The sequence below is a fragment of the Ursus arctos genome, unplaced genomic scaffold, assembly GCF_023065955.2.
Source record: "Ursus arctos isolate Adak ecotype North America unplaced genomic scaffold, UrsArc2.0 scaffold_24, whole genome shotgun sequence".
Taxonomy (NCBI): domain Eukaryota; kingdom Metazoa; phylum Chordata; class Mammalia; order Carnivora; family Ursidae; genus Ursus; species Ursus arctos.
Window position 1 is genome coordinate 3,309,773 of NW_026622919.1, and position 22,719 is coordinate 3,332,491.

The 22,719-nt window shown below is 57.8% G+C and overlaps 1 protein-coding gene and 1 long non-coding RNA gene across 6 annotated transcripts in view; one reads left to right on the forward strand and one right to left on the reverse strand.

Moving 5' to 3' along the window:
• LOC113244554 (uncharacterized) overlaps positions 1 to 11,721 on the forward strand; it is a 24,125-nt gene extending 12,404 nt beyond the window's left edge. For 2 of the 3 annotated variants that reach the window (XR_007191740.2, XR_006408189.3), the window contains one exon: positions 9,675 to 9,888. This is a non-coding gene — a long non-coding RNA (uncharacterized LOC113244554). Of the gene's footprint in view, positions 1 to 9,674; positions 9,889 to 11,357 lie in introns of those variants that run through there. The other variant, XR_008961198.1, reaches the window with a different exon arrangement.
• Positions 1,750 to 21,262, reverse strand: C1QTNF1 (C1q and TNF related 1). Of its 3 annotated transcripts, none has more exons than XM_026483996.4 (4): positions 20,603 to 21,262; positions 6,920 to 7,114; positions 4,468 to 4,607; positions 1,750 to 3,877 (listed from the first exon to the last, which is right to left on the reverse strand). In XM_026483996.4, exons 2-4 carry the CDS (start codon positions 7,057 to 7,059, stop codon positions 3,327 to 3,329), a joined length of 831 nt encoding a protein of 276 aa, XP_026339781.1. In that variant the 5' UTR covers positions 7,060 to 7,114; positions 20,603 to 21,262; the 3' UTR covers positions 1,750 to 3,326. The 3 variants fall into 3 exon arrangements, with proteins under 3 accessions (XP_026339781.1, XP_026339780.1, XP_026339782.1); XM_026483995.4 differs by having other exon boundaries at positions 6,920 to 7,076; positions 20,603 to 20,971; XM_026483997.4 differs by having other exon boundaries at positions 6,920 to 7,073; positions 20,603 to 20,962.
• Between the last annotated feature and the right edge of the window lie 1,457 nt (positions 21,263 to 22,719).

The window sequence follows — 22,719 nt, forward strand, 5'->3', positions numbered from 1 at the left end:
GTGGGCACACACACACCAAAACCCGTAGGATGGGGAGTGCACGCCTCACCATTCCCACCCCTGGCCACGGAGCCTCCTGAAAGTTGTAGCGTCAACAGTTCTCTCCTTCGGCTGAGTCATCGGCTGTTTCTAAGCCCTTTTGCTAAAACACTAGTATTTGTTTTGCAACTGAGTTTATCAGGTCTTTTCCAGAAATGGTTAGTCAAATCCTTACTAGCGAGGTCAGGGCACAGGGAAAGGGGCCTACGCAGAGTAAACAGTTTGGTGGGGGGGGGGGTCAAATGGAGCAGACAACTAGGTGCCACGTGTGCAGTTCTTCCGAGAAGCCTACGTCCATGTCAGACTGCAGTTAACATCCCTGAAAACTCCTCTGGAAGGCAAGTACCCCACCTCAGTTGCCGTGATGCCCCCAGCACCTAGCACCACAAAGCAGGAGCAGGGTAAATATTTGGAGAGTGAGAAATGCAATCGGGGAGGGAGTGGGAAGACAGTGGCAGGAAGGACTGGGCATGGGGAGAGCTCAAAGCGCGAGAGAGGACATTGTGTGGGCTCTGGAGCGGGTGCCGCCTCGTCCCCCATGGTGACGTGGCGGGCGATAGAACAGGTGTTACGATGTCTCTGTGACTGTACCCCGAGGCAGTAGGCCCTCGCCTGAAGCTGACCCTTTCCTTCCATGCGTCTTTGGGAGATACCCTCAGCCCCTCCTCCCCGCTGCGCAGAAGGCACTTCCTTCCATGGACGGCCGCGGCTCTGTCTGTGGTGCTTGCTCTTTGTCTTACGGAGGGCAGAATTGCAGTGTCTGCCTGTTCCTGCCTGGCCCCAGCCCAAGGCTGAGCACCGGCTGATCCTAGAACCAGGGAAAAGGAGGACACCAGTTGTTGCCAGCCTCCCGGCCATCGGGCAAGGGCCCTGGCCGCTAACCCAGTTGGCAGGCCGTGGAGAGAAGAGAAAGAAACATCTGCTCGTCACTGCTTGAGCATACAGGAAGCTGTTGGTGGGTGTATTCAAGCCTGTAGGTCATTGTAGTAGGTTGAATTGTATCCGCCCAAAAGGTATGTCCAAGTCCTCACCCCCGAGACCCGTGACTGTGACCTTACTTGGAAATGAGGTCTGTGCCGATGTAATTAAGTGAAGGATCTTGAGAGGAGATCGTCCTGGATTTAGGATGGGCCTTAAATCCAATGTCAGGTGTCTTATTAAGGGAAAGGAGAGGGAGGTCTGACAGGCATGAGAAAAAAGGCCACGTGAAGACAGAGATAGGCAGAGATCAGAGAGACTCAGCCACCAACCACGGAACACCGGGGCCACTGGAAGCTGAAAGAAGCAAGGAAGACTCCTTCGCTACAGACTTGGGAGGAAACATGGCCCTGTCAACACCTCAGTTTAGAACTTCGGGACTCTAAAGCTGCGAGAGAGTAAATGTGTGTTGTTTCGAGCCATCGGCTTGTGGCGGTGTGTTACGGCAGCCCCAGGACGCAGGCACCCTCGCCCAAGCCCTACCTCCTGCCCGCCGCTCACCGACTCCGCTAAGCACAGGGCGCCCAACGCAACCACGTCCAGCTGAGCCTGTAAAACGTGTTCCCGTGAGGAACAAAGCAGTTCGGGGCCCAGCCTGTACCCGCTGGCTATCTATGTTCCCAGGAGCCAGGCTGCGGGCCCCCAGGCTTCCAACAGGCAGTCGGTGGGGTGCGGGGATGGGGAGAGGAAGGAGGAGGATTTGGTTCAAGGAGGAAACTGAGGAGGCCGTGATGCTGAGACACGTGGTTCGGAGTTTAATGTTTTCTGAAAGAGCATTGGGACAGCACGAAGCAGCAGGCGGGCACTCTGCTCACCAGCACGCCAGAAACACCATTTTTCAAGTCTGACCAGCAGAAGTCCTTCAGAGGGAAGGATGGTGCAGACCCCAGACCCGGTGGCCAGGCCCAGGGAGAGCAGAGGGATGGGTCAAGACCAAGGGTCACCAGGCAGTGGGAAGGAAGGTTCCTGTAGGGGCTTAGGGGCCCAAGCAGGTAGGAGAGGGACCCTGGCCTTGGGCATGAATGGAGAGAGGCAAGAAGGGCCCCCGGCCAAAGCCAGCCACAGGCTAGAGCACCAATTCCAGGCAGCAGCCACTTTGGGCACATCTACACCCCACCTCGGAGAGAGAGTTCTGACTCCAGTGGTTGAGACATGTCTTCTCTCCTAGTCAGAGGGATGGTGCCCCACGGGGGCTCTGAGACAGGTAGAGGGGGAGCCTTCCAGCCCCTTCCGGCTCTGCCCTGCTCTGGGGCCCAGAGGAAGCCCCTCCCGTGTTGTCTTAGGCTGCTGGTCAAAGAGGCCTGGGGGAGAGCACTGGGGCTGCCGAGTGTTGACCCCTCTGGGAAACAGGACTCTGAGATGGTGTGCAAGGAGGTTTTGTAGAAAATATTATATAACCGTGACCCTGCTACAAAACGAAGGCCCCAGTGCCTTCCGTAGCTGACCCGTCTAGGAGGAGGAGCAACGGGCGAACGCCAGGGCGTCAGCGTGAAGGCCCCGCGCGGGGCTCCTGGGCAGTATGGGGGAGTGGAGCAGAGCCAGGCCAGGATGGAGGGCTGGGCCGTGGTTGTACTGAGCTTTGCTCCTCATAGAAACATCTGCAGATCCAGGGGCTCCTGAGGCCCCCTGCTGCTGTCAGGAGTCTGTGGGTTCCAGCAAGCAGCCTGCTTCTCTCAGCCCAGAGACCAGGGCCGAGGGCTGAGAGCTGACATTCACTACCCCAACCCAAACCCCCTCGCCGTTGTGGCTCCGAAAGACCCGCTGAACCCGTGGGCGAGGCCGTGACTTCCCCACAATATGGATGGCAGTCCAGCTGTTGCCCAAGAAGGCTCATACATGGCCTAAGAGGGTCCCCACGCCCTGCACCCCTTCCCCGGTGGCCCACAGCATCTGTCTACCTCAGGTCTTCTGGAACATGCAAGCTCATTCGAGAACAGCCTCCCTGGGGAGCCAGTGCTGCTGGAGGAGAGGCAAAATTAACACCTCCCTTTTCCCACATGGCTTACTTTGCTCCTTTCACAAACTTTAGAATTTCCCTAATTATTTCCAGCCGTGGGAGCAAGGATGACTCTGGGACACCCTGCTGTGTGGCGGCCTGCCCGCGGGGTCGCCTAAGGATATGCGCACGGAGGGGAGCTGGAGGCCCGTCCTCGCAGGTGCCAGCCCGAGAGCCCGCCCAGGAGCCACGTGGCCGGGAGCACAGCCGCTCTCGCTTCCCCTCCCGTGCAGGGCGTCGTGCGGAAGGCCAAAGCTGGGGCGGTGGGGCAGGGAAGCCAGGCCCGGGGAAGGGCTGCCACGGGGCCGCCGGGCTAGGGCTCAGCCGCGGGCTTGACCAGGTAGCCGCTGAAGGTGATGTAGGTGTCAAACTCGTCGCTGAAGATGGCGTTCTCCCGCTCGCCCTTGAAGAGCCGCACCCAGACCTCGTCCTGGTCCTGCAGCTCCAGCATCAGGCTCTGACTCTGCATGATGCTGCGGTCGCTCACCTGCGCATACAGAATCACCACCTGCTCCCCGTTCCTCATGACGTGCAGGTACGTCTCCTTCTGGTTCCAGGTGTGCACGTTGAGGCTGAAGAAGTAGACGCCCGGCACGTAGCAGTAGAACTTGCCCGTGAACATGTTGAAGTGGCCGTAGAGGTTCACGAACTCCGTGTCGAAGATCACGGTCTGGTAGTAGTCGTTGCTGTGCAGGGGCTTCTTGCGGCCCACCGAGAAGGCGGCGTAGTGGCTCTTGCAGCGGTCCCCGGGAGCCCCCACGGACCCCTTCTGCCCTTTGGGGCCCACGTGCCCCCTGGCGCCCGCGGAGCCCGTCTTGCCGTATTTCCCTTGCAAGCCGCGGTCTCCCCGGTCACCCTTCTCACCTAAAGGGACAGGAAAACACGCGGTGTCGGGCAAGCTGACCCAACCATAAGGACTGTTCTGTTTTCATCCAGAAGCTATCATTTTTTTTCCCCTCTGGAAAGTCCTGGCAAAGAAAAGGGAACATATGGGTTTGTCCAAAAGCAGCAGGCGCTGCGGCCAGGCCCACGGCTGACTCGGAGCAAATGCACTGCAGATGTCGGGCCGGCCCCCGAGCTCCCCAGTCAGACCTCATGGGGCCGCGCGGGGTTATCTGGGCCGCGGGGCCCAGGGCCGCGGGCGGAGGGCGCGGGGCCTACCCAGCCTCTAAACAAACGTTGCAGGGGCTCAGGCGCAGCCCCAGGGTGAGACCCTCCTCCTGTCCTGGTCGTGCGGGCCTCTCTCCAGCCTCTCCTCTTGGCAAGGGGGCAGAGCCTCGGGTGGGACTTGCTTCTCCTCGCCCTCCGGAGGCCAGCCCGCCGTTGCACCCGGCCCTGCGGGAGCCATTGTGCCCCGGCCTCATGCACCCTGACCCGGGCCTCTCCTCCCCGCTCAGAACAGAGCACCCCCCCCCCAGGGGCAGGTCCCCTTGGTGGCTTTGCGGCCGTCTGACCTTTCAAGATGGTGATGTTGATCTGTGGCACGGGGACGGCCTGGTACACGGGGGCGCCCGGGTCACAGCAGCGAAAGCACTGGGAAGCCGGGGCCTCCTCGCCCTGCCTGTGGCTGTACTTTTCATGGCTTTCTTCAGCCCTGAGGGAATAAAGGCGTTACAAGGAAAGCCGTGAGCTCTCGGAGCTGGGACCTCCTCTCTCTCCTGCTGCCAGACGGTCTGGTGTCCCTGCACTGGTCCACCTCGGTCCTGGGCGGGCCAGATTGTCTGCTTTCCCTGGGCACGGGCAGCCTTGGCTCTGGGCGAATTCTGGGACCCCACGTGAAGCTTCGGGAAGAGCTCCTCTGCCTTCTGGTCACAGCAGTACTTGGAATGGAAACAGTGGCTACAAAAACAGCGATGATTGGAGGGCCCCGCGAGACAGAGGCTGCCTGGAGAGATCTGCCCCTCCGGGAGGGATTTCAGATACTGTGTGACGGAGCTGTGGATCCCCTTCATGCAACTGTGATTCTAGAAGATCCGACACTGAGCTCACTCATTTCTATATGAAGGGGCTCGGCTAGACCTTCAGGATTCCTTTGAGCGGCGGCCTCTGGAGACGCCACTGTACTGTTCACTAGCGACCCTTGAAGGACCGCTGGGCGGGGTGGCCGCTGACGGCTCCATGCTGCCACCTTGTGGCACCGGGATGCGCCGCACGTGCTCTTGCTGGCTTCCGCTCTTTGCTCCAGACTCCAGAGCTATGACATCTCAGAGACGGTCCCACCATCTCAATGGCCGTTTCCTTCTCGACCTCTGCTCCTGCTTATAAGCCCCAGATAACCCAGGAATTTAGGACCCCCTAAATTCAGGCCCCACAAACCCCAGACTCCCGTGGACCCCCACCTCTAGCCGGAAGTCTCAGCCTAGGGTCAGAAGGCCCCACAAAGGTGGTATGTCCAAAAGTGTCGGTTGGCCCGTCACTCTGCCCCCGGAACCTTCTCTTTCCAAACCCTCTTCACGGCACCATCACCGGTCGCCCAGAATGGAATCTCAAGCTCATTCAGGAGGCCTCTCTGGCCTCGCCACCACATTCTGAGAATCACAGGATCCTGAGCAGTCAGTCCCCCCCACCAAGGTACCTGCAGAAGCTGGGCCCTCAGGCCTCCCCATCTCTGGGGGACCGTTACCATTCTGACCACTCTCCTGGAATCCGCCTCTCTGCACACCTCCCATTCATCCTGTTCTCTGCCTCCTCCAGCGTTCTTTCTGGAAAGTCGTCACATTGAAACCTCTCCATGATGTCCCTACCCCTGCCATGATAATCCCTCATGACTCCCTGTAGGATTAAGTTCAGAAGAGACCCTTCCCCATCAGGCTCATCTCCCCTCCCCTTCCCACCCTCTGGCACCAACTCCACGACCCAAACCCACCTGGCATGGCCACGCCCTCCTTCTGCACTTGGGATGCTCCCCAGGCCCAGGTACCCTTCAAGATGCGGTCACTCCTTTGCTTAGTCTCTCCCCTCCCCCACCACCCCCAGCATTGTAGGCACACCTGTACCGACAGCCTACTCCCTGCTGTGGTCGTGTGTGTGAGGCCAGAACTGTCACTCGTGCATGTCCCCCAGTGCCTAGCAAATGGCCAGGTCAGTGGTAGGCACTCAGTGTTCATTGAATGAAAAGTGAGGAGAGGAGGAGGGGAAAGAGGAGGAGGGGGAGGGGCAGGGGGCGAAGGGGGAGGAGATGGACGTCCACATCGCACTCTGAAGATAGCCTGAAGCCTTGGGTATCAAGTCAGCCCAAAACTCAAAATAATGAAGCAATTCAAAGCATCAGTTTATCTCCCAGGTGTCTAGGACCTCACATTTGATGAATGACAGTTTCACGAGCAATCCTAAGCATTTTGTGCATCCCTACAAAATATTCCAAATAGCCTGAAGTCTCTATATTATCGAAGGTCATATCCATGAAGACGCCATTCAGGAGAAACTCATGAGTTTCTGAGAAGAGCCACCACCAGCAATCCTCTCCCATCGGCAGCCTGATCAGATGGTCAGGGTCCCCAGACCAGCTCACGGCAGCGTCCCTGCCTCCTACCTGCTGGTAGCACTCAGAGCCCTGGAAGATACTCTCGAAGGACAAAGCTAGAACAGAAGGACAAATGGAGGGCCAGGGTTGGGGTTTGGGGAAAGTCTTTACCTAAGGATGTGGCTGCGAAACCTTACAGAAACCCAATCCCTTTGGGGTTAGAACAAGGTGGGTCACTGTCCTCAGTTTCAGATAAGGCCTGGGGGTCACTGAAAGGAGAAATGGCTGGTCTGTCCTCCGGGACCAGTGTCTGCAAGGACCCTTCCTCAGCCTTGGCTGTGGCTCTTTTGCATCCAGCCCCAAAAGAGCCCCCTGGGGTGCCCTGGACCCCAGGCTCAACCCAGCGAGCCCGAGCTCCTGCTCTGCCCCTCCCCGTCTCTCACCTCTCAGCGTGGTCCAGAAGCGGCTCCTCGGTCCCCTCCTGCTCCTGCAGGTCACGTGGCACACGGCCCAGCGCCGGGCCACAGGCGAAGGCCAGCAGCAGGCAGCACGCCAGCACCAGTCTCAGTCCCCGGGAGCCCATCTTCCCGCCGGTCCCTGCTGGAAACACACGGGAAGGGCTCGGGCTGGAGCGGGCCCTGCAGAGAAGCAAGCCCGAGCTGTGGCCAGACCCACGAAACCAGAACGCTCCAGCCACGGCAGCTTCTGGGAGGGCGACCCCACACACCTACACTCACACTCACACACTCCCGCACCTTCTCCGCACGCTCATCCACGTCCGCTCACGTCTGCTCGCGCTACACACACGCGCATGTATGCTCAGTACTCGTGCGCGGTAGTGCACACGTACACTCACACACTCTCACACGTGACTCACTCACGTGAATGCACCTACTCTTGCACTTACACGTTTGCACCATCCTAACAGATTCGCTCATACACACTCGTACACCTCAGTGCATGGTCACACACCCTGTGTACATACTCTCACCCGCTCGACACACTCGCGCGCTCCCACGTGCATTCCGCACACTCGGCACCTGTATATGCACACACTCGCATAGTCACACACTCACACTCACATGTACACACTCTCACACCTGCACGCTCGCGCACAGCCACGCGTGCACACCCTCGCGTGCGCGCACGCACTCTGCCCCTGGAGCCTCAGCCGCTGGACTGGCGCCGGACCTCGCAGGTGAAAGCTCTGGACAGCTCCTCGGCCAGTATTGAGAACAGTCCTTCCAGAAAGATATGTCCACTGTGGGTCCCCAGTGAGCCCATTAGGGGGCAGTGCTTGGACTTAAAATAGGCAAAACATCCCATCCCTTTCCACCCTTAGAGGCCTCTCCCCCAGCTAACTCAGGGAGCCTTTTCCACAGTCTGGAGTCAGAAGTCCCGCATGCCTGGCTGCTTCTGGCGGGTGGGGAAACCTCCCCCCCGGCAGGAGTGAGCAACTGGTCACTCCCAACCCGCCTTGGTTCACCAAGACATACAAGTCAACACCTCGAAGGCCAGTGAGGACAGCCAGTTCAACCCTTCCAGTTGCCCAGTGAGAAACGGAGGTCTGGGGGTAAGAACCACCCACCCCTTGAAGCCAAGTTACGAGTGGGATCCAGGTCGCTACTGAGAGGCAAACCTCCCATATCTGATTTTTCTTTAATTCCTCTTTTATGTTTAAGGATAATTAAATCCCGAGACAGAGTCCTTTTTTTGTCAGTAATCATCTACGTAGATGAATGCTCCTTTTGTGGGCAGGGGGAGGCCATGGGCTTCCCTCAAACACCCCATTGCTCAGAGGCCTTCTAGCTGGCGGGGCATGACCTCATAGCTGGTAGGTCGACTTTTGGGCTTTGTTCTTTACTCTGCATGTTGGTGGGCTCGCTGTTACAGCTCTGAAGAGAGACTGCTCTGGGAGCCCCTACTGCTGGAGCCCCTAAGCCAAATCAAGAGAACATGGGGGAGGCAGAGAGCTGGGAACCAGAGCCAGGAACCAGAAACAGCAGGAGCTAGAGGCTGTCTGGATGGATCCTCAGAGATGTGATGAGCCTCTGAGCTGGGGAGGCTGCCTCCCCAGAGTGCCCTCCTCCCTTGTCACCCACACCTCCGCTAGGTCCTCAGTTCTCGTCATGACTCCCCGCTTCATCCACTGCCGTGGATCAGCTGGGCCTCCCCACCTCCAAGTTCTCTCCCAACCGACCCTCCCTCCCAAGCATCGGGGCCCAAGACCTGCCCAGTGGCAAAGAGACTACTTGGGCCAGCCCCCCACTCAGAATCCTTACTGTATGTGTTTATGTGAATTTATAAAATACGTATTAAAATTATCTACCTATCCATCCACCCATCCATCCATTTGTCCGTCCATCCATCCATCCATCCATCCACCCATCCATCCATCATTTCTCCTTGGCAGGGCATGCATGACACCCCAGTCTGTCCCCACTCTTTGGTCGCATTGTACAGCACACCTCATCCTGTGCTCAAGCTCCCTGCTTTGCAAATTTTCATGTACACACATACCACCTGTGAAATCTGGTTAAAATGCAGATTCTGATTCAGCGGGTCTGGGACAGGGCCTCGAGCATCTGCATTTACAAAAAGCCCCAGGTGCAGCCAGTGCTCCTCAGCCTCGGACCATACTTTAGAATCCCAGCTTCCAGCCACTCCCCTCAACTCCTAGCATCCTCCACCTGCACACCTCCTGTTCCCCTGGCCAGGAGTTCCCATTCTCCTCCTCTCTTCTATTAAAAACCAGCCTCATAGGACCAACAGCTGCCCCAGGTGCTATGCTGAGTATCCAGGCATCTCATTTGATCCTTCTGACCTTGTAAGTCAGGGCTGGGTCTGAGAACACTTCCTCATTAGTCATTCTTACCCCACCAGCGGCCTCAGAGGGGCCTGCAGTGAATCCTCCAAGGAGAAATTATTCATTCATTATTATACCAAACTTACAAACAAGGAAACAGAGATGTAGAGAAGTTGATTAGCCTCAGACCGCCCAACCTTCAAACAGGGGCCGGAGGGGGACAGTGGATTTGATCTCATCAGGCTGCCTTCAGATCACGTCATCTCCTACCCGGTCCCCAAGACCCAACTCCAGCGCCTCCTCTTCCACCCGAGGCTTTCCCAGACCCTCCGCTGGCAAAACGTCTCTGTCCTCTTTTCAGATTTTGTTTTTCCTGTTGTCTCATTCTACAGAGTTTTGCTTGGCCTGGAAGATTCTGCAGAGCAGACCCTGACCTCCCGGTCTTGTTCCTCTTGGACCGGCCGAGCATCCTGCGGCACCCTAAACTTGATCGCTACCCCACAAATGTTTGTGAAATGGGATTTTCTAAAGTTGTTTATTTCCCCTTTTCTGTGTTTCCTCTGTTTTTCCTTGGCACCTCAATAATTACTCTTTTCCCCCCCTCCTTTAAATGCCAAGTTTGCATCATTGAAAGGAAAAGAGGTTTTCCTTTCTTCCAAAAATTTTTTTCTGGATCCAAAGTAATATATATCCCTTTTGGAAACGTCAGGAAATAACAACAAACACACATAATAAGCTACCTCGGGTTCTTTCGTCCCCAGGGTTTCTCGGCCTCAGCACTGTAGCCATTTGGGGCTGACTCGCTCTGGGTTGGAGGAGGTTCTGGGCATTTCCAAGATATTTATCAGTGTCCCTGGGCTCCCGGCGCTCGATTCTGCGGACACCCCCCACTCCCAGTTGTGACAGCCAAAAACGTCTCCAGACTTCGCCGCGCGTACCCTGGGAAGGCAGACCTCTCCCCCTCAGCGAAGGATCAGTGCTCTACCCCCAATGGGGGCGCCATTTGGCCCGTTGGTATGTCTCTTCCTCGTCTGGAGAAGGGATTTTCTGGACCTTGATCAGAAGAGATGTGGTGCGGGATGCAGCCGCCTTTGGGTGGTGATACTGGTGGGGACGGAGCCTGCAAGGGGTCGGAGGCACCAGGCTGACAACGCAAAGGGCAGCAGAGGTGGCGGTTCTCCTGAAGAGCCTCGCCTTTGGGGCCAAAGCAAACCCTGAATGAAATCTTCCCTTCTTCAAAAATATCTTCAGAGCCATTTTACCAAGGCCCACAGAAAAGTCAGCATCATGACATCATGACCATTTTAGTCACTTTTGGGCAAAAACAGTATTGCCCAATATCCAACCAAACTTGGCTCCAAATTACTTTTAGCAATTTCCAGTGAAGTGAAGTCACCTACAGAGGGTGAGGCTTTGCCCCCGGGAAGACCAGGCTGTTTCCCGCGAGGGCGGGGCCGGGAAGTGGCCCCCGGGGCTTCGCGGCCAGTGGTGTGTAGCCCTCACCCTCTGGCCCGGTCTCCAGGCTGCCTTGCAGTCAAGGCATCTGAGGCCAATTGCAACGTGACTCAAGTTCCTAACTTGCCTTTCTCAAATGCTGTGAAGAAATCCGTTTGCCAAATCCCATGGCAACTCCACGAACACCTTTTTCCTCCTACTCCCTGCCCTCGAAGGCCCGTGGCTCCTCCGCTGCTCTCCCCTCAGCCCTCCTGTCTAGCTCCAGCTTAACCTCCCCCCAACAAGGAAGAACCCCCTTTGCAGGAGTGGGGGTGCACAAGGGGGATCTGGGCCACTTACGGGGTCCGAGAACACTTCCTCGTTAATAATTTCCATCCCTTCTCAGACCTTTTATGGACGCGGGGTGAATCCTTCAAGGAGCCAGTCTTCAGACCCGCACTGAAGTTTCCCGGTGTCTGTTTAAGATCCGTCCCACCCCCCCTCCATGCCGCCCTGCCTGGGATCTGACGGGAAACTCCCAGGGCCCGGGCGCCACATGTTTGCGTTTGGCCATGATGCCACACCCAGCCCAGTACCATCTGACAAAAGCATTTATAAACATGGTTTTCCCCCTTCCTTAGTCCTCAGCGGGTGACCAGCTGTTCTGGGAGGCGAGAAGCCTAGGATCTCCCTGGATTAGAAGATTAGAAGACAAGACATTGTCTCCCTCTCAGCAGAAAATCTCTCACAGGCCTGGCTCGTTGAAGGCCCACGATGTGCCCAGCCTCGTGTCAGAGCTCGGGAGAGAGCGGTCCTACCATAAGTTAAATTCCCTCCCTGACCTTGAGAAGATTACAGTCCAGTGAAGGGGACAGACGTGCACTCAACTGTGGCCCAAGACAGAATGGCGAACGTGGGATCAGTGGGTAACGAAGGTTCGAGGCCTGCGCGGTCTGGGGCGACGTGCGGGTATTTCATTTTAAACTAATGAAATAAAATTAAATAAAATTCGGAGTTCAGTTCCTCGGCACGCTAGCTGCACTCCGAGCCGCCCGTAGCTACATGTCGCTGGTAGCCACCACGCGGGACGGCACAGAACAGAGCGTTCCGATCACGGCAGGAAGTGCTATCGGACCAGACGGTGTCAGTGGGGGGGAGGAAGCAGGACGAAGAACAAGCAGCCGGCCAGAAATCTGGGAGTCATTTGGGCGCCTTCCTCTCTTGCATCCGCCACATCAAGTCAGTCACCCACCCCCTTTAATATCTCCTGAAGGTCTCTCCTCCTTTCTGCCATTCGCCTCTACGTGATGCTTTCCAGGAGCTCGGGCTGGGGCCCAGACCTCAAAACACCCAAGACAAATATCTTTGTCTGGCTTTTCTAGGGCCTGGACATCACCCCAAAATCTTACACGCGGCTCCCGAGGAAGCTTGGCATAAGACGGGACTTTCTCCCACACCTAATGGCTTCTAGGCCAAGACAGCAACTTAGCGGGGCATGCAATCACTCCTCGTTTCAATGTGGCGTCAACCATGCTTCCGCCGCCGCGGGCCCCTCCACACATCTGCTCCTGCCACCTCCCGCTCCCCGGCATCCTCCCAACCAGAGAGGAAGCCCTGAGGCCGCCCCTCTCTGCCTTGACATCTGCTGGAACTCTCCCACCGAGGAGCTCAGAGCTCTCCAGCTGCTGGAGGAAGCCTGCGCGATTTAGATCCTGGGGTGCCCAGGAAGGAGAGCGCGCCGTGTTGGGGTGTCCCTCTGGCCCTGATGACCATCCCGTGACCCCTGCTTTCCTTCCCCAGAAGACATTCATCACGCGAACTTTCCTCTTACCAAACTCCTCTGGTGATGGGAAGGAGGGAGGCAGAGTGACTTCCAGGTGACGCACATTTGCTCATCAATTCCAGAAGCCCATTGACTATCTAAGGGCGGCCCAGCTGGCCCCAGACCCTGCCTGCCTGCCTATAAAGGAGGCAGTGGTGGGGGCATGAGGACCCCTTATTTAAGGGACTTCGGTCGGTTCCATGCCCCTCGCTGAATCTCTCTCTTCCCTTCTCCAAGGAGCTGCTCTCTGGCTTGGAGAAGTAGGGTTTACTTTTTAAGGTTTTGGGGTTTATTTGGTGACCTCCAAAGCACATGGCCAGGGATGGAGATGGGGTTGTTTGGGGCTACCTACTGGTTAATAAGCAAGGGCTCCCTCTTCCCCGCATTGCAGAGAGGCCTGGCTCGGGACAAAAAGTAAAGTAAAGAGAAGGCAAGAGGTCCCCCCATCCTAAAACGTCTCCGTCTCTCCTGGGGCAACGGTGCCTCGGCAAGGAAAGGCTCACCTGGCACCGAGAGTGGGCATGGGCTTCTGCCAGGCCCCGCAAACAGCAAGACCACGTGGGCAGCAGGCGTCGGGCCTCCGGGGGCACCTGGCCAGCCCAGCCTCCCCAGCTCCGAGCCCGTCCCAGTGCAAACAAAGACCTCCTTGACTAGAGCACTGTCCTTAGATCACCTCCCAGCTGTCAGGCCTTGAGCTGCAGGCTCGCCCCTGCTTTGAGAACTGCATGAGAGAGAGGAGCCCCCGACAGCTCGTGCCCTGCCGTGAGCCTGCGCCGCAGGTGGCCTGGCCCAGGGCCCGCTTCCCCACAGTGGGGACGCCCTTGGGGTCTGACTGCTCTGGGGGGGGGGGCGGGGCGGGGCTGGGATGCCAGGACCCGTGCCCCACCACTCCCGCCCCTTTATAAGCAGTACGAATGTCTTCCGTTCTTCCGGGGCCTAGACATCACCCCAACATCTCACAGACACCTCTGTGACTTCTAGGTCACGAATATAATTCAGCTCGGCGTGCAAACAGTGCAGGGCCAGCCACCTCCTCTTCTGTCCCTGCTCCGGCTCAGTCTGTCTCCCAGCATCTGTCCTTCACTGTCCCCCCCCTCAGAGACAGGTGTCTCCCAGGCTATGGCCTCGGCCGTCAGCTCCTCTCCCTCGAAACACACTTTTATGTCACTGTCTACAGTGACAGCTCTCCAGTCCTTGTCCCCACAACGGCCTGGCCAAGGAGCTCTCAGCCCGCGCCTCCAGAGCAGCGGCCACTAGACCCTGGGGCCAGTTAAATTCATAAAATTAAGCAAAATGAAGAATTTCATTCTCAGCGGCACCAAGACGTTTTAGGCGGCCGCCCTCTTGGACAGCACAGCTGAGAGAACATTTCCTTGATGGCAGAAGCTTCTATAGGACAGCTCCAGGTGTCTGTCTTCAAAGCACCTGCTCTCTGCTCTGCCCCTGCTCTCCACCTCCAACCCCCAGTTAACTCTGTTCCTGTCCCCACCATACCTGCTTCTGAAGCTACAGCCACCGCTCACACGGGGGCCCCGGGCCAGAAATCTGGGGGCCATGCAAACCCTGCCTCTCACGCACCTGTCACCTCTCATCCATCAGCCAGCCTCCCGAAGGCCTCCGGTCCTCTCCTCCCCAGCCCATCACCTCTTCTTTCTTAGCCCCCCACTGCTCTGTCTCTCCTCCGTCTTCCCACCTGCTCACCAGAGGTACCGTGCAGAACTTCCAATTCGAATTCCACCCTGGGCTTAAAAGGCTTCCCGTGAAAATAAGGAAAATGTTTAAACCTGGAGCTTCACCACCTGGCTCCTGCCTCGCCTCCGGCCGTGTCGCCGCCCAGCTCCAGCCATCTGGAGCTCTGCTCGCAGACCCAACCCCAGCCGCGGGCTCTCCGCTGTCTGTCCCTTCCCCCACCACCTTCTCCATCCGCCCCACCACGTGTTCTGCAGAGCAAGCCTGAGGGCACTCCTCCAGCAAGGCACTCCCTAGCATCCTGTAGGGTCTACCCCCTCGGACCAGGAGCCCGTCCCAGGGAGCCGTGTCTCCTCCCACGTGCACCCCCAGTGTCTCCTGTCTGATGTCTGATCTTCTACCCTGATTGAACTCCACGCTCTCCTTCCTGCAGAGCCAACATGCAAACAGGACTCCGGGATCCCCCACTTCTTTCTAGGGCCTCAGGGCGTTCAAATCTCTCTCTAGCTCTGGGTGGGACTATTTGGGGAGAGAGGAGGGAAGGGGGGAGCGTGTCCCGGGTGGGCTCTGGAGTGCCATCCTGGCGTGGCCATCCATCCACCCATCTTTCCCTCAGGTGCTTCTCTTATCTGCGCTCAGAAAATCTCCTGCTTCATAAGCGCTATGACCCCTTGCCTCCATTACCAAGGTCACAAGCCACCTAACCGGGAGATGTGTGCTTCGTGGAAAGGCCAGTAAATAAATAAATAAATAAACAAGTGGGGGCAGGGGCCCCTTCAGCAGCCGCGCTAATTAGCGACCTCTGTAAACAGATGACTCTTTGCTGAGGCGGAGAGATGTTCCTGATGAGTGAAGGTTGGGTTGAAAAGAGACACACATCAGTGCACGTCCGTGCGCTCAGCCGCGGAGATCTGAAGGCCACCCACCTGGCTGCTAACAACAATTCTCTCTGGGTGATGAAAATAGGGATGTTTGCCATTTTCTTCTTTTGGCTTCTCCGATTTTTTTCCTCTCTAACAGGCACATATTTTTTTACAATAAGTACACATGATTTTCCGCTTAGAACAATGACAAGTAAACCCCACCCGGGGGACTCAGAGAGCGTTTTGTGTATTCCAGGGGACTTGGCTCTAAGCAAAGAGAAGGACAACGAAGGAGGGGCTCGGGGACAGGCAGGTCCCCGTGGCGTATAAACCGACCCAGGGCTCAAGTTCCGAGGTCCTACACCAGCATGTACTGAGCCGGATTTCAGGGACACCGTGCAACAGGAAGGAGATATAGCCCCGCTGCACCCCCCCCCCCCGGGAGCAGAACCCCCAGAGTTACCGTGGATACAGGTTAGGCCAGGGAAGGGCCACCTGACTTGGACCAGAGTCAGGCCTGGTAGAGAGACCCCATTTTCTAGGAGGGGGATTTGTTCTGTCCTTGACACGCCTCTCGCTGGTGGTACTTGGTACTGAGGCCATGGAACAAAGGAAGCCAAATCCTTGAGCCCATCCTTAGGAATTCTGTGCAGGAGCCGGCAAGTTAATGCACCCAGGAGCAGCCCCGTCATTTAACAGAGGTTCCTCTAGCAAAGCCCTACGACCGCTGACTAAGCGAGCGCCTTCTGCGTGGTGGGCTCTGGCCACAGTGCTTTCTGGGTACCACTCACCCCCACAACGCACCTCAATTTCTCAGATGAGCAAATGGGCTCAGAGTGAAGGAGCCACTCACCCCAGGCCCCACGGTGGGGAGGTGTGTCTGACAGCAAAGTGCCTCAAGGGGCCTCCAGAAAGATGCCGGGTAGGCAGGCTCGTCCTGCGAAACCACAGTCCAGCGGGCACTCCCGCCTTTCTGGGAGAGCTGGGACGGCAGCAGCGGCGTTCAGCCCTGAGGAACATATCATCCACCCGCTGAGCCCTTCCAGTCATTCATTCATTCTGCAGATTATCAAGCACCTGTGTCAGGCATGGTGCGGGGCACGGGGGTCCGTGACGAGCATTGTCACTCAAGCCGTGTGCTAAGATCTCCCTGTTGCCAGGCTGCCACCTTAAAACCCACCATTGAGTTGAATTCCTTTGGATTTAGGCACAGAGTCACCAGGAACCTCGCCCCACTATCACCACCCCATACCTCAAAATGTCAGCGCTGTGGGAAGTGTGGCCCATTGAATGTGCATTTTTAGAGCCTTGCTTTTGCAAGGTAGAGAGAAACAGCCCGTTGGGGAGCTCTGAAAAGGAGAAGGGGGGGAAGACCACATCGAGCAGGGATGGCAAATGGTCTCACGCACCCCCCACCTTGTGCTTTCGGATGAAGAGAAGCCGACTAGAACACTGGGTTGCAAAGGCACCTGCGGCCAAGTGCAGCTAGCAGGAACCGATGGTATAAGGAATTGACGTTGTGGCGGAGAGCAGCATGGGTGCCCTGTGTCTGCCCACCCCTGGGGGTGCTGCCTGGGGATCGGGCTTGGGTGGAGCCCCCAGCGGAGGCTTCTACAGAGAGGGAGCTGAAGCAGGAGAACGTGGAGCAGAGAACGGAACCAAAAGGGGAAGGTGGGCGTCAGGCTCCAGCTCACCTCCCCAGCTGCCCGGTCTGGCTCTGCCGGCTGTGTGGTTTCATTCTCAGGGGCTCCTCAAGCCGAGCCCTATGGCCACTTTACAGAACCATGGATCTTGTTCTCATAGCCACACCTTCATGGGCAAGGAGGGTGTCCTGAATGCCAAAAGATCTGAGAGCCCCAGGGCCTCCCCCAAACCCACCCTGACCCACCCATCTCTCACCAGAACCCACTTTTAGACTCCTCACACAGAGAAAGGGCCCAAGTGTTTCCGAGCACGCCCCATTCCGCACCTCTACAGACCAGCCCCAGACACCTGCAGGGCAAAGTTGCAGGGCCCAGCCCAACTTCTGGCCTGCACCCGCCTGCAAATCCAGCAGGGCTGGCAGCTGTCCCAGGCAAGGTCCTTTTCCTTCCCTGGTCCCCAGTGTAGAGGGCGGCTGGTAACCAGATGGCCCCACTTGGGATGGGGGTGCAAACCCAGGCAAAGGGTTTGGGGCATTCCCCAAGTATGGCTTTACCCGTGGCCAGCAGCAGCCTTTGACCAAGCCCCAGGCACCAAGAACGTGACTTCCCCACTCCCCCAGCTCCCCCACTGCCTGCCCCGCCTGTCTGCCTCTTTTCCCATCCTCCCTTCCCATCCAGCCTCCCTGCCCGCAGTCTCCAGCTCTGCTCCGTCTTGTTTCAAGGAAAATTCCTACAGGAGCCAGGGAGATGGTCAGACACTGAGGCCCAGCCTGGCGCACAGCCATCCTGACAGCCATCCTGGACAGGGCGGGACGCCCCAGGAGGACGGTGCCAGTCCCGTCCACAGCTGGAGAAGCTGCTGACTCCAGGGGCCTCCAGGGCAGGCCGGAGACACCCCGGTGGGCAGGAGGGGGCCTCTGTGCCTCTGCCCACAGCCATCCCACATGGAGCCCGGTCCTGGAAAGAAGTGTGGGCAAGAACGAGTGGCTGAAAAGGATGCTGGGAGCTCTTGTCTCCTGCTCCCAGGACGGCTCCGTTGCAACCCTGATGAGAAGCCAGAGATAAAGATGCCCCCTGATGAAGGCTCGAGAGCTCCTCTCCTGCCCACAGCCCTGAGCCCCTCCCCTGAGGCGGGAAGATGAGGGTCAGAGGATGCGGGCTGCCACAGCAGAAGCCCACAGCAGGCTTGCAGAGCAGGAAGAGAGCCGGCGAGCCCCCTTCCGCACGTCTGCTTGAGTGCAGGACTGACCCTGCCGGGCCAAGGACCCAGGCACAGATCCCTTGGCAGGGCCCCGAGAATCACGAATCCCAGGCTCACTGGGCTGCCCCGAGAGACTGGGCGGAAGCGCCTTGCGCACGCTTTGATGATTCTGTTCCAAACTGTTCTCCCAGTGGGCAGACCGGGTGTGGAGTCAGGGAGATACCCCCGGTCTTGTCCTGGGGACTGCCTTGTCTCACTTGACTTTAAGAGACTCAGGCAGATTTCAGCAGGTAAAAACAGGAAAAAAATTAATAACCCTAGGCCCACGCAGTAGTTACGCCACCAAGACGAAGCGCCTGGGGGGAGGGGGGGACATCACCCCCACCTTAATATCTGTGGGCTCTCAGGGCAGGGAGGCGAGGCTGAAACACCCATTTTCCTCTCCAGTGGCTCCACAGAGTTGCCTTAGGCACGAGGACCTTTCTATTCTTCCTTTGCTTTGTGACCTACCACTGCCACCCAGCCCTAGGGCCCTGGAGTCTTGGCCACCCCCAGTTCCAGAACAGGGTCCCCCACACAGGGCCAGCCCCGGAAGACAAAGCCCCAGTGGCAAGCTTATGTCCGGTGAGGACGCCCAGCAGCACGACTGTATCTACAAAATTCTTTTCATCTTTGTTTTGATGGGTGAAGTTCAGTGCCAGAATACTTGGTTTATGAGTCATGCTAATTACAGCTTGGGGGGAGGAGGGCCGGAGGCACCAGGAAGAAAACAGAAAGAAGCATGTTCTGAAAAAATTATGCTGTGCTGGTTGCCCTGAATAGGGAGGTTTACACCCTAGGAACAAAGAGGGAGCTGGCTGTGCGTCTTTCTGGGACCACGTCAGCTTCTCACCACCCACCTGTGAGGGTGGCCCTCACTGGCTGGCTGCACCTGTCCCTGACGGGCAGCGACATCCTCTGGCCGGGGGAAGCCCCACCCAAGACCTCCTGCACCCGCGTTTCTCTGTCTCCCTGACCTCTTGCTCACTGGGAGCACTTCCCTTGGCATCACAAGAGGCTCAAGATGGGAGAGGGAGGAGGGAGAGAATAGGAGGAGAGGGTGGGGTTCCTGGCAAACAGAACCTGGCTGCGTCCTTCCTGCCCCTGGGCACTTTCTCCATAGACAGCTGGGAGGCGGATATTTGCAAACTTGGGAAGCTCAGGTCCCAGTCTCAGCTTGGAGAGCTGTGCACCCTTGAGCAAGTTACACCCCTTCTCTGGGCACAGAGATGCAGGTCCTCCAAGGGGTCCTCCATCTACTGCGTGTGGGCAAGTCCTGAGCCTCTCTGAGCTCTTCAGGGGTGAGAGTGCCATTGATAGAATCGGTGGGAATCCACATCTGCTCAGTGCCTGCCATGCAGGACACACACACGTGCACGCGTGCACATGGCTGCCATTTAACCTAAGCTCCTCTCAGCTCTCAGGTCAGGAGGGAGAGTGAGGAAGGGAGATGGGACAGGATAACTCAAGCCTCGGCCCCCATCTCCCCTTCCCCCGTATTTCTCCCCTCTTCTCATTGATGGGGACATCGGGCAGGCCTCTCCCTGCAGCAAGCACAACAGTCAAGTGCATCTGTTAGCGACCTTGCACGTGGGGCTGACTGCGTGCTTTTCCTGCACTATAAAAAGCAAAGGCCTAGCAGCCTTGGAGGACCTCACATCCTCCCCCAGGGACCCAGGATGTAGGGAGTGGTTGAGAAAACTCAGTTTCTCAGGACACGCCTCATGTTCCAAGCTCGGAAGGAAGCAGCTCCGGTGCCCCAAACTGCCTCCATTCCTGGAAACTCCGTGAGACTGAAGAGACAGACGAGTCACAGAGGGAGGCCGCTTCCTCCCTCCCTTCCAAGTGGACCGGGAGGGCCCCTGTGTCCCCACAGAGGACACGGGGCTGCCCAGGAGTCAGCGCGCTAGGAACCAGGCTAACGCGATGTGGGTACCCAGGGCAGGTGGGGCTCACACCTGTCCCCGTGGAATGCCTAGAAGAACAGGGTGGTACGTGGGCTTTCGACACAGAGAGGCGTGGGAAGTCCAGAGGTTTAATGGCAGCTGGGTGACTCGGCCCCAGGCCAGCGATGGTTCTGAGTGGTACAGGCAGCTCCAGAGGGTCCCCAGGGAAAGGGACATGACTTTCCCCTGTTCACACTGAATCCCTTCCAGGAGCACCAAGGCCATTAGATGCAGGGGCCAAAGTCAGCATTTCCTGTTCTGTGTGGGGTCCAAACTGGCCACTGGCATGGCTGGGCAAACCTGTCTCTCAGGTGATCCAGGCACTATTGGGGTGGGGGGCTCCCCACTTGGTACAGAGGGGACTTGGATACCATTCCTTTTTCTCTCACGCCTAGAGAAGTGTGAAGCAAGATAAACAGCCCACAAAGAAGAGGCAGGCACCATCATTCCTGACTGCATCCGGCGGCCACAGAGCCCCTGCTCCCTCGTCCCAGCGGGAGACCGAGCCCCGGCTGGCTCTCCACTACCCTTCCAGCCCCGCAGCTCCCGGTCTTCCTGCCCCTTGCCACAACTGCCACCCTGGCCCCTCCCACTCCGCTCTGGCAACCACCACGCCGCGAAGAAGCCGTGGAGCAGGAGCGGAGCAGCACTGAGTCCTGTCCCGCCCGCCAGCTGCCACCTACCTCCAGCCGGAGTCCTGCTGCGGCCTCTCGGGCTTAGAGCATCTCCCAGCGGCAGGGCCTCCTCCCAGCCAGGTTGGGGGAAGAACAGACTTGTCAGAGTAGAGAGCCAGGAGGAAGGAAAAAGTCTTCGGGGAAGAAGGTGCAGAAAGGGGGGCGGGTGCAGGCAACAGCCGTCCCTGCCTTCCCGGCACCTTGACCTCCTCCGTTCCAAGGTCTCTCTGGCCAGAAGCGGAAGCACGGTTTCTCGAAAGTAAAGGAAGAGATGAAGAAAGCGGGGCAGACTCGTAAAGAGCAAACCCCAGCCAGATGTGAGCGGCCGCGGAGCCTCCAACGCTCCCAGCGCATATTATCCAAACAGCAGCCGCCGAGGATTAACTGTGTGTGTGCCCGGCAGGCAAGGGAGAGCCAGCACTGCCCTCCTCCTGGCCACTCTGGGGAGCCCGCCCAGGCTGGGGGGCACAGGTGACCTCTTCCAACGTCTGGAAGTCCCTCCAGGTGTGGGGGCAGCTGGGAGCCCAGGACAAAGAGGGTGGGGGACCCCGAGTTGCTGGGTGGTAGGGGATGGGTTCCAGGGAGCCCAGGGGGCACTTGTTGCCAACCCTGGGGGGTCAAGTCCCCAAACGGTGGCAGACCCCAGACATACGTTCAGTCAGAGGCTCCCTGCTGGGGTCCAGGGACCACAGACAGGTTTTGGAGAATCTGTGACAGCCCCCCCCACCAAAAAATAGTGCAAAGCTGTGTGTGCGTGCACGTGTTCTTGGTGGGACAGGGATGGTCTATTGCTTTGATCCGATTCTTAGAGAGCTCTGTGAGCCAAAGGTTAGGAACCCCTGGCTGGGGGTGCACATTTTCCAGAGGACAGTGTGGTCAGGGTAGGGCCAGGAGGGACGTCAGCATTCCTCAGTCTCTATTGGCCTCTGGGTCCTTGATATGAAAAACAGGCCTTTCCCTCAACTTAGATGCAAGCTCTGAACAGGCTCCTCCGGCCCCGCCTCGCACCCTGAGAGCTGCTCTGGGCTTTTGGGGAGCTGCCCCGGTCAGGCTGGTCTCCGTCCCCAGACTGAGTCAGAACGGTTAGTTCTGGCATCTTATCATATCGCGAGAAGAGGAAGGATCTGGCCAGAGTAATGACGCTCTGCTGTGGTGATAACGGTTTGCTTGCTTGCTTCTTTCTGAACCCTGTTCCCACGTTCCCCCCAATCAGCTGGGATGTCACACCTGCAACTTGTTTGTCATCACCGCTCCCTCCCAAGGGCCTCTCTCTCTGGCCATGTGCGGACAGGAGATGCAGAAACAGGGCTGCTGGTTTGGGATGCTCCGGGCAAAGCACCGAGACAGCACCCTATTCTCTCTGGCCTTGGAGATTCCTTCCTGCTGCTGCTCCCCACGTGTCTGCCTGAAGGGCTGAGAAACCAAGAGGCAAGAGGGGGTGGAGCGTGCAAGCCTCACACCCAGCAGGCACACCTTCGAGCCCGCAGAGTGGAGAACGTGCAGATGAAAGAAGAGTGCTGCTTCTGGGCGGCAAAGCCAGGAGGGCCCAGCAACCGCGCCACAGAGACACGGGCAGTCCGCCGGCTCCTGTGGGAACAAAGGAAGGATGCCCTGATCCTTGAGTGGCCACGGAGAACTTCAAGGACACTACGGCAGGATCACGTAAACGTGTCTCCGTTGGAGGTGGGGTTTCGGCTGGCGTTACAACACTCGGGAATCGTTCATGATCTTTGGCATGTGCCTTATGCTTGGCAAAACTCACATCCCTGCTTGCTTATCGGCACAGGAAACCCAGAGATAAGCTCGTCTTCGTTCCTACATGCTTTCCTGGCCAACAGGACCCAGGCCCAGTACGCTGGCTGACCTTCCCCTAGTGGCTCTGTCCTCAGCTGGCCTTCGCAGCAGGGATGCCCGGGGGAGACACACAAGAAAAGCAGGAGAGACAAGGAAGCCACGTCTCCATGCAGCCCCTGCCAGGCTCCCTGCCAGGGAGTCCTAGATCCACACCAGGACTGTGGACACAAGAAGCTGGGCACGTGGCTTGGAAGAGAAACAGATGCAGAGATTTGTCCCCTTTCTTTATCCCATCTGAGATGGCTTTAGTGTTGAAAAACTGAGAGACAGCT